Genomic DNA, 17,900 nt, shown 5'->3' with positions numbered 1-17,900 from the left:
CAGACGGACTGATTGGAGGTCTGCTGCGGACTCAGTCGGAGCAGCCGACACTGAAATAGGTGGGAAAAGTTGCTCCTAACTACCTCCACGGCCGACGCAGAGCAGAGAGACGCCGCCGGAGTGTTGAAGGTCAGTATGTTTGAGTTTTGCGGGGGGGCTTCTCCGTCGCCCGGCCAGCGACAGGCTATTGGCTTCTGTCGGACTTACTTTGTTGCTATGCACGCTGTTGCAGATCGGGGAGGTTTGTATCCGAGTGAACCTGCAGTGCTTTTGTCCGAGCGCGAAGCCTCTGGAAATTGTCACCAAAAATGTCTCCCGTCTTCAAACAATCGATATCCGAACATTGTTTTTGGTCTCGTGTGTGTTTTAGCTGTGTAATTAAAATGTCCACGTGATAGCATCAGGCTGTGTGCGGCGCACCTACGGAGATACTGAGCTTGTTTTCTCGCGGTGCGTTCGGCTATTTGTCCCCGCTCAGGGGGGGGCTTTCTCCGGCAGGCACGTCCCTGCCCTTTCCTCGCTCTTGGGAATCCTCGGTGATGTCGAGTGAGGTTCCTTTGTTGTGAATGCACATGGATTAAACTCCTTTGTGTTGCATTTCTGCAGTCCGTGCGGGGCTGGAAGGGACCCTGCCCCCCACCTATGCCCCCTCCCACCCCACCACCGCCACCCGCCCCAGGCGTGCTTTGGCCGCTCAGCCCCCACAATTTATAGAGCCACGCTGCTTGTTTGCAGGGCTTTTACCGTGCGTAATTACAAAAGAACACTGTTTGCGTGCCGCGCATATACAAATATGCAGGGAAAAGCCGCATAGATGGAGTGAAATGCAGCAGCAGCACCACCACATGTTGGAGTGGATGCTGCTCGACCACATCTGTTTTGAATGAAGCACAGGGACAAAGGCAGTCCGAGTCTCAGGGTGTTTTGCTGCTCCGGTGGCTGGTCTGCAGATGTATGCAGTCAAAAGCACAGGTCGTGATCTCTGTGTTGATGCACACATTGAGCCTCTGCCACCCCGACTGAGTGCTCTGTTATAGCACTTTGCCACAATCCCATTTACATACACAAGAGTATTTTTAACTAAATGATTTGTAGCATTTCAGTGCAGAGGCATGTGGGCAAGGGGCTCAGACATTATTTTATTACCAATTTCTACTGGAATAGTCTTGATTGAAATTTTCCCCAGGTAACCACATCTGTCTGTGGATTGGTGTTATTGGTGGAGGGTTTCTAAAGACTTGCACATCTGTCTGCAGATGAAATAGAATCAGATTCACCCTGCAGTCACATCTGTAGACGGCAACGGCAACAAAATCTGCATAGTGTCGCATCATGAAAGGTTAGGCTAAGTTTATAAAAGTTGGTTAAATAATTTGAGGCCGTCTAGTTGTGAGGTTGGGGGGAATAATGTGTGGCTATGACAACGTGAACAAGGGATGTGAGTGCATGCAGTAAAAAAGCTAGTTATCAGAAGATGTACACTTTGACACCTTGAGCACCACTTTGTAAAACCAATGATTGATTCCCAAATAGACCAAAAGTCAGTGGGGCTTTGGTCCATAGAGGCTGGTGGACAGCAGTTGTTGCCGTGTCGAGCTGTGCCAGCCTGTTTCTAAATATGAGCGACGTCCCCTGGGTCTCCGCAGAGCAACAAGTTGGCTGGCGCTCTCCTCTGAGACTTCGCTTTACTCCGACACCATGCAGCGGCGGGGATTCAGCTGCAGAGAAATTTACTCTCTTGGGTCCTCTGCCAGAGCTCTGAGACACCGCAGCGGTTGAAGGAGAACGGGTGTGACGGTAGAGTTGTAAATTTCTGCGGTATTGTGTCTGAGGAGTCAGTTTTACGGTAAGTTTTCGTCGTAGTGACTCAGTCGTGGGCTCCTGCAAAGGTGAGCGATGTCATGCTTGATCTCCTGCCAGCTTCTGTCTGGTTTTTGAGGTTTCCCAGGGTTTTGATTTGCCTCTAGAAAGACAGTTTAAGCTTCGTAATCACTGTCAGGGGAACACTTTGGGTTACACCGGTGTGTATTTGGGAGCTGTAATCTTTTGGATAAGTGTCTCCAACTTCAGATGCTAATGGTCTGAAGGGGACAGTTGTTGGTAATCCAGCAGATAAAGTTGGGACAAACTAACAGCATGACATACTCACTTATTACAGGTTTATCTCAGAACACTGAGTACACACAGCTGAAAGTCCCACCACAAACACGGCCTGTGTTTGTTTCAGTGCAGCCGTGCTGTGAGCTCACTGTGAGGACGTTAGGATGGTGGCTGGTTGTCACGCAGCATCATTGATACCGCTGTTATCGTGTGCGTGACTTGACGCTCTGACAGACTCCTGACTGCATCTCTAGCACCTCAGCTGATGGCGTGAACTGGAGATTGTGTCTGTATGGTGTTAAGAGGCGGAGTTACATGAGGATTTGTAACAACCCCAGTTCCAAAAAAGTTGGGATGCTGTGTAAAATGTGAGTAAAACAGAATGCAGTCTTTCCAGGATGCTCCTTTCATACCCAATCATGACACCACCACCTGTTACCAATCAACCTGTTTACCTGTAGAATGATCCAAACAGGTGTTTTTGAAGCGTTCCTCAACTTTCCCAGTCTTTAGTTGCTCCGGTTTTCTCATAACCAGACTTGTCCGAAACATGTTGCTGCATCAAATTCAGAATAAGCATAAATTTACACAAATCAATGTAGGTGATGAAGTCAAACATTAAATATATTGTAAATTTATATGTTATAATTTGTTGTCATATACTCATGTGAGTATATTTTAAAAAGAAAGAAAATCACATTCTGATTTATTTATGTTTTGCACAGTGTCCCAACTTTTTTGGAATTGTGTTGTAAATACTTACCACGGTGACTGTTCATTGAGAAACAGTCATTCAGGCTTGGACATGTGTGTGACATCATGGCTGAAGTTTGTATTGAGACAGGCCTGGATTGAGCTGCTGTCAGGCACACACACACACACACACACACATACTAAAAGCTCTGGCATGACATAACATTGTGTGTGTGTGTGTGTGTGTGTTGCGCTTCCTGGTGTTGAAACAGATAAAACAGGAACAATTTAAGCCCATTATGAACATGCAGCTCATCTCTCATGGGCTTGCACTATGGCCCAGACGGCTCTCACCACCATAAATCTATTCTGGGTGTGTGGCTGTCAGTCTGAGCCTCAGAGTGTGTACATATTCCTTTACATAAGGGTAGCCCCCTTATAGATTCAGCAGCATGTTCTCACGCCTCACTGAAAGCACCTGCTTTTGCCGCCTGCACTTCCAGGATGTCAGTCCGCGGCGGCGCTATTTCAGGGAGGAAGAATTTGATATGAGGGGAGCCGTGGCTCGGTAGCAGCGGGAGCGCCCAGGTATTTATTTAAGTTAGCCGAGGAAGGAGACTCTCTGACAGACGGATCAATGACAGGACTCATCCCAAAACAAACCGTCACGAGTGGCGAGGGCCCAGCTGTCCTCTGACTCACAAGCTGTGTGTGATATATCGAGAATCTTTTTAAAGGTTTCTGACTGTGTCTTGTAACGGCATTAATGAGTGATGATGTCAAACTGCAGAGCAGGACTGTTTCAGACAGCACACTCTTTATTTTTGGATGCAGTCTCTGAGGGAATGTAAGCTCCAGGGAGTCATTGTAGTCACTGGATCGCATGCAGGATCAGCGCGTGGGGTCATGTTGTCATCACCTTTAGTGCGGCAGAGGGTGATCTGGTTACTAGGCTGGATATCCTTAGCAGTGGGATCGGTTACCAGAACAATCAGTGTCGACTGTCTGTTGTGGTTTTTGAAGATCAGAGGGAGGAGATGCCATGTGGTGTTCTTTACTCGACTCACCAATGAGTCTGTGTGTTTGGAAGTAGATCATGTCATAATGTGAGCGTAGTCGCAGTAGCACTTTGTGGTTGGTGGTAATCAGGTGAGTAATGAGGCTGGGTGTGACAGGCTTGGACATATGCACGATGAAATGGGAGCATGTTTGTGTGGTTTTCTGGGTTAATGTTCCTGTGTCTGAGATTGCTAAAGGTCTTGTGCCTTAAGAATACAGCTTGTGAGATTTAACTGAAAAAAAAAAAACCCTTCCCATGTCTGTCTTATCTCCAGCAGTGTCCCCAGTCAGACATGAGGAGTCCTCCAGGCCTGGGTTGCTGAGCAGCTGAGGTCAGAGTTCAAGTGCTTGTTGCGGCAGTCATGGCTGACAGAGAGGGGCTGCCCATCGCCCCGGGGCAGGTCTACATCGAGGTGGAGTACGACTATGAGTACAAGGCCAAAGACAAGATGGTGACGATCCGCCAGGGAGAGTGGTACATGCTGGTAAAGAAGACCAATGAGGACTGGTGGCAGGTGAGGAAGGAGGAGGGCACAAAGGCCTTTTATGTGCCGGCGCAGTATGTCAGGGAGGTGCGTCGAGCACTCATGCCCCCCCAGAAGCCCTCCTTGAGGGCCAAGCCCACCGTTTTGGATATCTGCCGGGCATCCAATGAAAACCTCAACAGACCCCAGCCGGAAATGTCCAGCTTTGGGCGTCCGTCTCCTTCCTCCACCCCGTCGCCATCCTCTGATCGTGTCACGCCGCCAGTTCTGCCCAAGGATGCAAACCAGAATGTGGGGAGTCCCCATCACTGCAAGGTGGTCGCTGAACTGGTGCTTCTTCACAACAACAACAACCATCACCACGCCAACAATTCAACGTTGCCAAGGACACGGGCAGACTCGCCTCCTCTCAAAGTGGGGAACAACCACAACAAGAGTCCAGATAGTGACAAGACCTCCCCACCAGGCGACCTGCCAGGAGAGGGGCTGAACAAGCTCCACAATGACTCTGAGTCTGGGGACGAGCTGAGCAGCAGCTCAACAGAACACACGCAGGTAAGTGGCCACTTCACTCTTTTTAGAAATGGTGTCCTTCCAGGATCTGCTTCATTCGATCCATTCAGGGCTTTTGTTGTTGCGTGTTCTCTGCTTGTTTAAGAGAAGTTTGTAGGGACACTGCAGACAATACAAGTTAGCTCCTTTAGTTCAGTCTCTGCTGCCTCCCAAACAGGAAATCTGGAGTGCTGACTCTCAGTTGTACCATTGGTTTTGTCCTTCTTTGTGACCTCAACTGTGCCTTCCGTTCCCTTCCTCTTCTTCCTCTCTCCCTGGTTTCCTTCCCACCCTGTGCTCACTTTGTTCTCTGGGGCTGCTGCTGCAGATAGCCGCCCCTGTCCCAACAGATTCTGTGATATTGGGTGTTCAGAGATTGCATGTTCTCCACTCGCTGTCTCCTGCAGAGCTACATTCATTCATCAGCCCCTAAAACGCTACCTCAAACAATTTTGTGCCCCATTTGCCAGATTTGACGAAAGCGGCAACAGTTGCAGGTGCTTATTAAAATCTTCTACTGTTGCCCTTGAAGCATAATTTGTCTGGCTCGTGCAGATGTGCATTTTTTCGGGAGGCGGCTGTTGCAGTCGGGTCATTAAAGGCTAAATGGTCTGTTAACAGCTTCACTGTTAAATGGAGGGTTTTGTAATTGAGAGTCTTCAGGTACATTTAATACAGAAAAATGTCAAACACAACTGCTTGGTTGTGTTGTCTTGTAGCGCTGCTGTTTCTTTTGTTTTTTAAACTTGCTGATGTCCTTGCACTACAGGAATGTGTGTAAAGGTATTATTAGTAAGCCTCTATGTGGGGATCCAAACTTCCTGATGCCCCCCCCCACCAATCTCTGCAGTCACAAGGCCCCCTCCCACCTCCATGATATCTGCCTCATCCCTCTAAGCCAGGAGAATGGGAGAATGGGTGGAAGGCTGCAGGAACCGAGGCTTATCCTCCCTCGTCTGCAGCGGAGGTAGATCAAAGTAGAAAAAGGAGATTTCCAGACAGTGGGAGTCCAAGCGACACTGCTCCTCGCGAGCCATTTTTGGGGTGGCTGTTTCTAGGCAGGGTCAGCTTGTTTGAAGGCTCCAAGTGCTGCCTGTGTTCTTTGTTCCGCAGGCTGCAGAAGCCTCCTCCACCATGGAGTGAACAAAGAGAGATGGGCTTGAATAGAAAGTAGGTCATATCTGCGGAGGATCAGTCTGTTGCCCCCAGTCGCCCTGCCGTGGGGGCCACTGTTCGAGCGAGAGCGCGCGTGAGTGTGAGTGCCATGTGTGATGCGCCAAGTGAAGGAAAGGAAAGTGAGAATGGAAGCAAACTAACACAGTTTAACTCGCCACATGCAGGACAGCTAAATGGTTTGTGGGCTGGAATTGACATACCTCAAAAGCCCCCATCAAGGCAAGAAAAGGCTTGTTTTCTGTGTTGCCGCCTGCCTGCACCAACCTTTTTGAATTCATTTCACGCTTGTCAAATCACACAGGCCAAAATAAACACACATTTCACTCTTAGCCATTTACATTTGCACGGGCAGATCTTTTTAGAGTTTTTTTGTCAGGCTACAGTCGTGCTGGGGGGGCGGATAAGAAACAGACAGCAGACAGGATTCAGCCAAAAACTCCCTGTGAAGCTCAGCGCTGCCTGTGGTCGCCGGGGCAGGTGGAACCCACTCCCTCGCTCTCTGGGCCTTTTGTAGTGTTGTGTTGTGTTAGTTTGTCCTGTTTGGCCTGTTGCCAGGCAAGTGAATGACCCTGCAAAAAACCCAATTCTTTCAGCTCCCCTACTTCCACTGCTTCCTGTCATTGCTCGGGTGCAGACAAACTGGGCCTGAGAGAGAGAGAGAGAGAGAGAGAGAGAGAGAGAGATAAGAGAGAGGATCATTTTGTCACAATGCTGTATTGAACAAATAGATTTTGGAGAGTTATTAGTGCTCACTAGAGCCTGACCGATAAAGCTGATTTATTGGCTGATATTTGTCCTTTTAACATAACTGAATAAACAAAAAAATAATGTAAGTGTAAACCTAATTGTAAATGTGGAGAAACAGTGATGGTAAAGGACGGCAGAGCAGAACAACACAGACTTGCGTGAAGCACAGCTGCTCCCTTTCTGCTCGCCATTATAATGCTCCTAACTCTCGACAGTGTTGAATGCAAAGTGGACTGAAGTCATTCTCAGCCAGACCAGGCCTTGCTTCCTCTAATAGAGCCCAGTTTGACCAACACAGCACGGGATCTCTGCCGGAGAGGCACTCCAGTGTCCTGAGATTTCTATTACTGAACTGTGATTAGGATGCTCTGTTTTTGTGGCTGTGACTGTGCGCAAATCTAAAGTTTCAACATCACCAATGATGATCACGAATATTATTATTATTATTATTATTACTCCTTGTGACGAGTAAACTGAACTGGATGTGTAAACTGGGGCCTGTAGAATAGATGAAGATGCCGTTTAATGTTGCTGTCATGCTTCTTGCTATTTCCCTGCTATCCATCCACTAAAACACTTCACCTTCAGTCTCCCCTGCACAAATATAGGTCCCTCTCTCCCTTACACGTCCACTCTGTGACGGGGACAAGGGGCTGCTGGATGGCTACATGGACGGATCTGTTGGAGGGATTTGTCGCTGACATGCCTCCGCTCGAGTGCCAGCTGGCCACCCCTAATTGATTAGATTTGATCTCCGGGTGACGATTAACGCCTCTGTGTCTCTCCATGCTTTCCATATGTAATTTGCTTATCTCTGGGGCTCTGGCAGCAGCAGAGCGCGATAGTCCGCTCTCCGCCTACTCGCCCCCACCACGAGGGGCTGGTGGGGTTTTGTGGCGACACGGCCATCCTCCTGAATCCTATTTAGTTCCCAAGTCCTCCCCTCTCCTCTAAAAGCACAGCTCCTATGCTCTTAAGGGATTGGCAAAATAAACCTCTTTTCCTCACTACTCAAGAACCGGGACGTGGGCTACAGTGTTTGTTTTCTTAAAAGAATGTGGCAGACCATATGATTCAAAAGCCTGTTTTTCACGTAAACATATTGGGTTTCGCTACGGCTATTCAGCTTTTAAGACACTGCTGTTCTGCTAATTTTAAAATTCAACAGAAAAAGCATGACCATGCAGAGTCTCAGGGTAGTTATTTTGAGTTGGATTATTTTGGAGCACTTTTACTCATATCTTCTTAAGAGCGGGACTCGTCCTTTTGATGTTAAACTCGCTCTCTTTCCACAGCGCAGTGACTTAATGAGCGGATGAAGGCTGCTCTGCGGGATTGTGTGAGAGGCCAGATTGTTGTTTTCTTTCTCGGAGATGTGTCACCGAGGGGAAGATGTGGTGGCCCTGGATGTGTTTGTGTCTGTGGCTTTGCACCGTGGAGCCAGCAGGCTGCCCTGCGCTCACTCGCTGTCTGATTAGGAAGACCTTGAGAGCCCCCCCACACCCCTGCCTTCATTCTGATTCACACAATCACACCCTAAATAAGATATCAACCACTGGTGGGCTCTTTCTTTCACCATTCCAGCACATGCCGCCGTTAAGAAGTCCTCGTAGTCAGTAACGTGGAGCGCGTCATGTAATAATAAAACCAGTAATTCCCTGAGATCACAAGCTCGATCAGCCACTAGCATGTCTTGTTTCACAGGAATCTCCTCGACCGTCAGCTTTAAGGATGCATTTAGCCACAATGACATAACAAGCTTGTGAATGTATCCGGACGGATTCTCAAAGGGTTTAAAACAAAAGGAAACAGCTGAGTCGGGCCAGCGTCTGTCTGCCTTCAGCCTGCTGTGTGGTCTCGCTAGCTGGTGGTGCCTGAAAGAGGAGGAGGAAGAGGGGGGAGGGTGGGGGTTGTGGGCGTAGCGAGACAGGGACAAAGTGCGAGGGCCCTGGGCCCTGACAGAGCCCCCGTGGGATGGCAGAGACCCGGGGACTGGAGGCCAGACAGATATGTTTTCATGTTTGGGTGAATCTGGAGATTAGTTGTAGCCTGTGAGCCGTAAACCTCTGAATAGCTGCCGCGGTGAGATGAACGACTTGGAAGAGCAACATCACAAGGCCACCATTAAAGATGGAGGAGTGCATTAAAACAGGATGTCATGAATGTCTGTCGAGCTGTACGCCAATGTAGACGGATTGTTCATTGTGTGCTGTTGTGTCTTTCAACATGCGCTCGTATGTTTGCTGACTTGTGCAACAGAGCAAAGGCTGAGAATGTGTGTCAGGGACTGAGCGGTGCGTTGAAATAGACCGCTATGTGGGGGTGGTTGGGACTCCTAAGTGCACTTTGAAAATGTTTTCACTCCTAGGAAGGTTTGATCAATTTACTGCTGCTGCTTTGGTGCACTGAAATGGATCATTATATTCCAGTGACGCGGGTTTGCTCCCACGTGAAGCAGAATGTGTGTATTGTTCATGTGAAGGACAGCGTGGTGGCTGCTTAGAGACTTTCTCTCACACTTGAGGGTCCTGGGAAGCCCTTCAGTTTACTGTACAGAAAGGACCTGTTCCTTAACATTCCAGCACCACAATAACCTGCTAATTACATGTTGTGCTAAATGGATTCTTTGCCTGAGGAGACTAAAATTTGCTCCAGAGCCCTCTTTACAGCCAATTTTCAAATAAGCTCAAATCTTTTGATGTAAGTACAAGAAAGCGTGTGCTTTGATTGCATAATGATCTTGTAAACAGCACCAAATATGAGCGCAAGCAGCGCTGTAAAGAGTAACCATCTCCTGTCTGTTGCACCCCGTAATCTGGACCTCTGCCGAGAGTCTTACTCCTGGACCGGCTGAAAAGGAGGCCCCTGCTTGTTTTCCAGCGCATACTTGACATTCCTGTCTCAGTGCCTACACACACACACACACACACACTCACATACAGTGAAGCAATGGGCAAGCTAAGTCAATGAAGGTTTGCTTTCCCCTCAAAAGTAAAGCTCTGGACCATTCACTAATCTAATATTAAACTTGAGCAAATAGTGCATCCACAGTGTTCATGTGAGAGTCTGCAGCTCTGTCTGCTGATCCGCCTGCCTGCATTCTTTCTATTTCTCTTCTCTTTCCTCTGTCTGGACCTTTTAGTTTCTCTTCTACTTTTCTCGCTCAGCCTGTCTCTGTTGCTTCCTTTTCTGCTGCCTGCCTCGTATTCCTCTTAGCGCACCTGTCTCTCCCTTCAGTCCTGCCACTGAATGATGTTGTCAGATGTGGTCTCAGTGAAGGGCAGGACGACGGCGAGGAGCTCCTGGTCTGCACTCCAACCTGTGACCACCATTTCTTTTTTTTTTTTTTAATTCCCCACATCCATCCTGACCCAGGCCTCTGTGATATAACAAGAGGATTAAACCCTCAAGCCCCCTGCGGCTGAGCCTTCAAGACGACCACAAGAGCTGGCGTTGACAAATCAGGCTTGGGGTTAAGGAGAATCATGTCTGTTGTGTGAGGTGCAGGATTTAACCTTTTTTAATTCTTTCCACGAAGTGTGGGCTAAAGGTGAGACAGATATAATGGTTTGCTCACGTTCCATTTTTCTCTTTGTTTAAGTTTAAGGTATAGACTACTGAGAGCAGTGATTGTTGCAGCAGTGTTTACCTGTATTTTCTTCTTGGCACACGGTGGAAACAGATCATTACTTGATACTCTCATGCCATTTTAAGTTGGGTTAGCAGCTTTTTAGAGGTACGGTGTGTAAGAATTGGCACTCCAAACAAATGGTGGGCGGCACATCACCAGAGTAACCGCTAACTAGCTGCTAGCTGCCGTTTGCTAGTTAGCTCAGTTAGCAGACAAAAGACATTAGCTGTGGATGACATGGTAGTCTGAACTTTAGAGAACAGGCTAATATGTGTCGGATATGTTTGTTTAAGGGCTTGTTTACACCAGCATTTATGCAGATAATTTTGAAAGAAAATCAATGTAGTGGCTTGTGATGAGTAGGTCCGCTTGATTAAAGGGACCCTGCTGTGTTTTCACATAAGCAAACTACAGCTCTGTTTACATTCAGTGCTACTTAGGTATTTTAAATCCAGTGTTTACATCCACATTTACTATCTTACAGTCTTCTCCCTGTCGTTGTTGGCACATTTCAGCATACCTTTTTATGTTACCACCACCTGTTGATCAGTGGAATAGTGTGACTCCATTAACGGGACCGTGTGTCACGTCACCCACATGCACGCACGTGTATGCATGAGATAAAAAAAAACAAAACCGGTTCCTACTCATCGGAAAACAGGTGCTCCATAGTGCTACTAGAGGTCAAAAACTCCACAGGGAGCCTGTAATTGAATGCAGGAGGTGCTTCCACATATTGACAATCAAATGCTCCTTTGACCAATTGCAAACCATCTTCACAGAGCTGACCTGTGAGGGAACCAGAGAGTCCAAAATAGAGAAAGCTATGGTATTAACTGCTGCACCATCCAGTTTTATGTGATAAGATAGATGGATTTATATAACAACAAGCTATACCAATAAAGCTTTTCTCTTTGTGACCATTTTGCCCCAAACAAAACCACCCACAACCAACACTATGCTGTCAGAAGTACAAGACGACTGTAAAGAACAAAAGGGGGCTATACAACAAACTTATTTCACCTCCTCAAGCAGAAGCACCTGGTTGAGTATGAGGAGAGCCAGAAATCCAGCTCAACAGCTGTTGTGAGCTCTGAGCCAAGCAGACAAACATCAGCTCAGCAAACAGCCCTGAATCCTTGGCAAGTTGTACTTTTGTGCTGTGTTTTGTGATATTGTCAAGAATATCATTCATATATCACAGAAATACCAAATGATTTATTTAGGTCTGTTGTACTCTTGTATGGATGTAACCCCATTGGAAAACACCCAACAAATCAGAGCTTAGCAGGTGGGAATGGGAGCATCAATTACCCTGTGCAAACACAAACAATACTTATATCTGTGAAAAATAGGAACAGAAAAATGGCCAAGGCAGTCATGGATGTGATTGGTTAGGTCATAATGTTTAACTGTGGTGAAGCTGTTCCCTGTTTTCACCTCTTCCACTACTGCAGCTTCCGTTTAAACCGAGAATGGTGTAAGCGGGACGGACAAAATAACCCCCAAAACAAACAGAAAGTTTAAAGTGAATGGTATTGGGGGAAGAGGAAGAAATGAAACTGAGGGGCAGTTCAGTTTGGTAAGCAGGATACGACCATCACTCCATCACCTAGCAGCCAGCACCACCCTTTTTGTGAAGACAAAATGAAATGAACTTAGCTGTTTCTCTGTCTGCCCTAAAATAAACCAGTGTCTAGAAAACTGAACCAAAGTGAGGGAATACATTGTTTACCACCTGATCTACGATAGACCAACCTCAGGAGCGTTCATGGAACTAAAGACACAGCTGAGAGTGCAGAGAGTTCGTGCTTCAAGGCTTCCTCTCTCTCCCTGTCTGTCTCTCTGTCTCTCTCTGTCTCTCCCTCTCTCTCTCTCTGTCTGTCGGTCGTAGTTCTCTCCGCTCCAGCGTCCATAAAGCCGCTCTTCCTGTCGGCCTGTGATGCAGCGTGGCGTTTATTCACAGGGCGGATGACGGGGATACACCACCTATTTAATTTGCTCCCTCCCGCTCATTCCCTCTTCTCCTCCTCACTCCTTTGCTCACTGCGGTTCATTCAGTCCCTCCCCTGTCGCTCACTGTCCCTCTCTCCGGGCCTGGCTCACCACTATAGCTCGGTGGACTGGGACAGCATGTACCCAGAGAAGGTAAGCGAGCTGGCCTGCTTTTGATAGTGCCGTGATTTATTTACCTCGCGCTTCCTCCCTCTCCTTCTTTGTGTCTCAGCCAGCAACCCTCTCTGGATCTGTTTGGCCGTTTGGGAGATTTTTGGATTCCAGTCTTTCCTTCTCGCCACTAGAGCCCCTTCTGCCTGTGACATTTCGACTTGAAACATTCAGACTGACGGCACCAACTGTTGTGTGCACTATTATGTGTTTGGTATGGTGTTGGACACGCGTGGGTGTTTTTGTGTGGGATTTATTTAGCAAGTAACTTGACCGCCCTCCTCTGTGTTATCCACAGAGGTCTGTGTTTGCATACAAGTGATGATGCTCAGGGCACCGGGCTCTCAGTGCCTGGTTACATAACTGATGCTGGCTGTGTCCGGAGTCTTTTGAACAGCTGCTAGTCATTTCCCCCCCAGCGGCCTCCTGCTTTGGATGAGCGGACAGGTCAAGCTATGCTTACGTTCAACCCTCTGAGGACAGCGATCATGGTCTGGGGAACTGTTTCCCATAGTATCTCTTACAAAGCTCTCCGTGTTAGATGTACAGTATGTGGCTAGTAGCACGATGACTGTGAAGCCATTTAGATATCTCTTTCTGGCTATAAAAGCGCTTTTGGCCCGTTATGCAGTGCTTTCTGTGTGGTGTGCCCTGTTTTCCGATTTCTCCTATTACCTCTGACTCCACCACGGGGGATCGAAGTCAGCAGAGCGCTAAAGTAGAGCGCCGTCACTCCCCACAGTGCTTGGCTTTGTGTTTATTTCCCTCTCCTTGTTTACGCCCACACTGGTGTTTCGCCTGCGTGGAGGCCGGCTGAAATTTGAAAGTTGTAGCAAATCATATTTTGAAAGATGAAAATTCCTGTTGAAATGCTTCACATGTTTTCCGTCCAAGAACTGTTGTCCTTAATTTCACATCTTTTCTGTCCAAAATACAAAAGTGAGCAGAAGTAATGTGATTAAGAATGTAGTGTGTACTGTCAGAGGGATCCTGTGCAGCTGGCTCTCTATAAAATGAGTCTCCTTATGGAAGAAATTAAACTGTAACTGAGTTCAGGATGGGTTCAGATTTGATCTTCTGTGTAATGAAAGTGCATCTTTTCTATTCTTTCACCTCCTTGTCACACTTTATTCTTGTGCTTTGGCTGTACTTTCTGTATAATGGCTTGCATCTCTCAGTAATTTAGTGCAACAATACGGCCCATTACTGCACATCAAAGATTATATTTGTATTTCTCTGCTCTCACTGCTTTCCTCTGGAGAGGTACAGCTGCTGCTGGCCGGTGGAAGCATCGGAGTGTAGGCATCTTTGAGCATCAAGGGGCACGTATTGTCCCTGTCATATGCCATTGCTATCACTAATTACTTGGCGTGGCTGCCAAAGAGACAAAGGATGAGCTGCGAATCGATCAGCGCTGAAATATTTCCGCCAGCGTCTGTCTTGCCAGAGGTCATTTGCTGCAAAGGGAGATTAGAATTGGTCTGTCCTCATGCAGCAGCAGTCGGTGTCTGCTTGGTGTGTACAGGGTTGTGGAAAAGTGTAGAGGAGTTACTGAGCTGTGGTGTGATGTGTGCTTAGCCTCTGCATTCTGTTGATGATGCTGTGCTGTTCGCTTTATTGATCCTCTATCAGCGGAGTTTGTTTTACTGTTGGATTCGTTATTGTTTTATCATCAGTTCTGCTTTTGTCGGTCACTCGCACGCTAGTAGTTGGGGATGTGCTGCTCCTGTAACAGCGATTTTTCCCGCTGAATTGACTTTCTAGAAACTCTGTGTTTTTGTCCTCAGAACTTTCCACTAGCAGCTGTCAGTGAACAGAGGTACCACAGTGAAAAACAAAGGGGATACACAGAGAGTGCACACTATACTACTGTGGATCTGTCTGGATCCCTCTGCCAGCTTTAAAGCTCTATACCCAGACAGTCATCTCAAACAGCAAATCCAATTTTAAAACAGCATTAGCACACATCCTATAATTGCGCTCAGATGGGCTTGGAGCTCAGTAGGAAGTCTGCCAACCTAGCTCTGCCTTTTGGGGATACAGTACATGTCTCTGTACATTTCCTCAGAGCTAGTCAGAAATAGCTCATAGATAAGACAGAGACGCTAGGAGGCCGATCAGTGCTCATGGAAGAGACTTCCAAGGCCAGCAGCCTTTCAGTGCCCTTGCATTTGATTGGCAGAGAGGCACTCCCAGTGTCCATTAATGAAATGGATATGCCAGCGGTAACGGATGTCTCAGTGTTCCCTTCATGCTCTGTTGGCTCTGCAACACCATTGGCTGGTTTGATCACCTCTTTGTATAGTTGATTGACAGCTTGTTGATTATTCTGTCAGAGAGGGATTACAGTTTTAGTCCTAAACATATAGAATAGCTTGTATCTACTACAGGGAACAGGAATGCTGTTTCCACTATGTGTTGTGAATCCAGGAGCCCTCTTGGTTTCTTGTTCCCGTCTCCCTCGTGCCTTTTAAAGGCATGTTATCTTTTTTTCCATTTGTTTTCATTTGTGATGGACCTTGGTCAGGTTAGCATTATCTAAGTGAACCGAAGCAAAACAAATGTGTGTTTGTGAGTGTGAGTGCCGGTGCTGTCCTCTTTCTGTTGACATATTGATTTAGCCCCCCCCCCCCCTCTCCTTTTTTGTGTGGGGCATTGAAACACCAATTCTTCAAACCAAGAATTCAGAAATCATGTAGAGTTCAATGGTGACACTCATGTTTTGACATGAAGTAAATTGTCTCAATTCAACAGGTTTGTATTAATGAGAAAATCATTTAAGCATGTGGTTGGCCTCAGATTAACACAGCTAATACTGAATATTCCAACTTTTACATAACCTGCTTACAGAAGGACACACATGGGAATTCAGTGTACATGGATATGAAAAAAGTTTGGGGCATTTGAAGAGATTATATTTACTTCTAAAGCATTTCTTTCTGTTTTGTCTCCACGCGGGAGCAGACAGTGATTGTTTACCACTGATGGAGGCGACACAGACTAAATCCATTCTGCTGTTTCGACAGTGAAGGGTCATCAGATAGCTGAGCTCATTTGACCCCAGTCCTGCTAACCATCTGCTCAGACAGACATACTTCATTAATGCTTGTTTACATCTTTTCCTTGTCATAAGTGCATACTTGTTATTAATTTTATCAGTGTAGTTTGTAGTTTGACCGTCTTGATGGCCATTGAACTCATTCCATTTTGACCATTTAGATTAATTAATTATGTGACTCTTGGGTGGGAAATATTACCATGCAGTGTGGGCTCTACTGTATTTTAATCTGACTTATCTCTAAACAAATAAATGCACTGATGAAAATATGATTTAGAAAGAAAATAATTTGCAGATGCAACCTTATTGATGACAAAAGACAGTTGTTAGAGTAGATTTGACTTCCCTCTGTCCTGCTTTCTCTGTGAAAACCTGTTGCCTGGAGCATCAGCGAATACGCCTGAGCGTCTGTAAGGTGCACTAACAAGTGTGTGTCTGTTTATTGTGGGGCAATGACTGTATCTAGAACATTGTTTTGTAGGGATTAAACCACAAAAACAGACCAGGCCAGGGTGCCATAATCATCTAAAAAGTGTTGTAGGCGACACAGGGTAAGCTTCATGCAACTGTGGCACAGAGGGGCTTACAGGTCAGCCCGAGCCCGGACAGACTGCCCCCACCTCTGCACACATACACACATGCACATACTAGAATGCAATCTTCTTACATATCTGGATTAAGAGGTTGTGTACAGTACATTCCTGGGTTAACCGCCCCCCCAAACTCTGGCTCATGTCACACAAGCATGTTCCAACATATCTCATCTTGTTGTTGAACAGTGTGCTTATTTGGTCTGTGCTTATTGGTCTTGACCCTGATTGTGGTGGGGGTAAAAAACAAAACATCCTGTCCACCACCAAATGTGCCATACTGTTGATTCCCTTGAAGCCACTTTTATACAACTTGTTCAAGGTGGGAATTTTGCGCCGTCATCCTGCCTCTCCGTTGTGTATAAAGCGTACAAACAAGGACTGAGGGGCGGCATTGTTCCGCCGTTAAGCCGACAGCAGAAGTCGTGACAGAGCCGAATCGATGTCTGCGTGAAATCGTGGAGCAGGCTGCACTGGACAGGGGTGACGTTTTGATAGCATGTTATATGTGTGACCCACCACTGGGGGATTTAAAAAGCAGCTAGCAGGCAACTCAAAGAAGATGAAGAAGTTAACAGCTAACCTACAGCAAGTGAAAATCCAGGAGCTCCTTACCCTCCGAGCTGAGGGCAAGATCAGCCGCCGCTGTGCAACACATGTTAAAAAACCCTGACACTGTTGTGTTACACTTCACGTCTCTTTTGCTTCCAGAACGCTGGCATGGTATCTAAAATCACGCACTGGGTTAGTGTCATGCTTGAGTTTTAAAAAAGCAAAGCCGGCATGATGGCAGTTCTTCTTCATCTCTGTTTAGAAAGGGCTTTAGACTGTTTGGGAGATCGAGAGGGTGTTTGCTGCTTAGTTCCATGTCTTCGTTGTTGCCTAATTCACAAACTCATTCTCCTCACTTGTGTCTCTCACTCGAAGCCCGTTGTGATGGTAATTGAAATGCGAGTAATCTGTCTCTCTTAGAGTTGGGGGTTATGTGGCTGCTCTGTGGCCTGGGCCGGGACCCCCTCCGGGTGGCCAGTAGAGAGGGTTGTTGTTGTTCTGGCAGCCAATCCCTAGGCTCTTGAGCCCCTATTGATCTGAAATGAGTGGGTATTTGCAACCATGGCGACATATTCAAATGAGACGGAAGCCACTCCAGTGCCTACTGGGTTGCGGCGCTTTGGATCTGTTTAGCATGCTCTGTTTGAGATGATGTTTGAGGAGGATGTCAAAGAGAAAAGGCTACTACACAGAAAGATGCTTAAATTAAGGAATTATTATAAGGGAATAAACGAGGAACCATTATATCTAATCAAAGTAGTAACACTCAGGGAAGATCTACAATTTGCATATGTGCTAAATGGAAGATCTATAATATTTATACATATAATACACAATAAAAGGGACACTTGCTTCATGAATAAGGGATAAAGCAGATGTAGGTAAAAGCTGTAATTTTCCATTTATTTTACTTACGTTTTATTCACTTTCAATGTATACTGAGCAGCATGCATACAGCATTTGACAAGTCCATCCAGAATTTACCCAGAATCTGAAAGTGAATTGATTGAAGCTCCAGATTATTTTGTTGGTACTCTGAAAAGCACATTCATTCAGTTCTATATAGTTCTTTTTATTCATATAACCCAAAA

General features: G+C 46.6%; 1 protein-coding gene across 5 annotated transcripts in view; it reads left to right on the top strand.

The window, feature by feature from the left end:
• Nucleotides 1–17,900, top strand: part of arhgap12b (Rho GTPase activating protein 12b) — a 56,086-nt gene continuing 38,186 nt past the window's right edge. For all 5 annotated transcript variants that reach the window (XM_041961121.1, XM_041961120.1, XM_041961119.1 and 2 more), the window contains exons 1-2: nt 1–129; nt 4,128–4,892. In XM_041961121.1, the coding sequence (XP_041817055.1) occupies nt 4,215–4,892 (678 nt within the window). In that variant the 5' untranslated portion in view covers nt 1–129; nt 4,128–4,214. The remainder of the gene's footprint in view (nt 130–4,127; nt 4,893–17,900) is intronic.

This window comes from Chelmon rostratus, chromosome 20, assembly GCF_017976325.1.
Source record: "Chelmon rostratus isolate fCheRos1 chromosome 20, fCheRos1.pri, whole genome shotgun sequence".
Lineage (NCBI taxonomy): Eukaryota > Metazoa > Chordata > Actinopteri > Chaetodontiformes > Chaetodontidae > Chelmon > Chelmon rostratus.
This window is presented reverse-complemented; position numbering and strand designations above follow the sequence as displayed.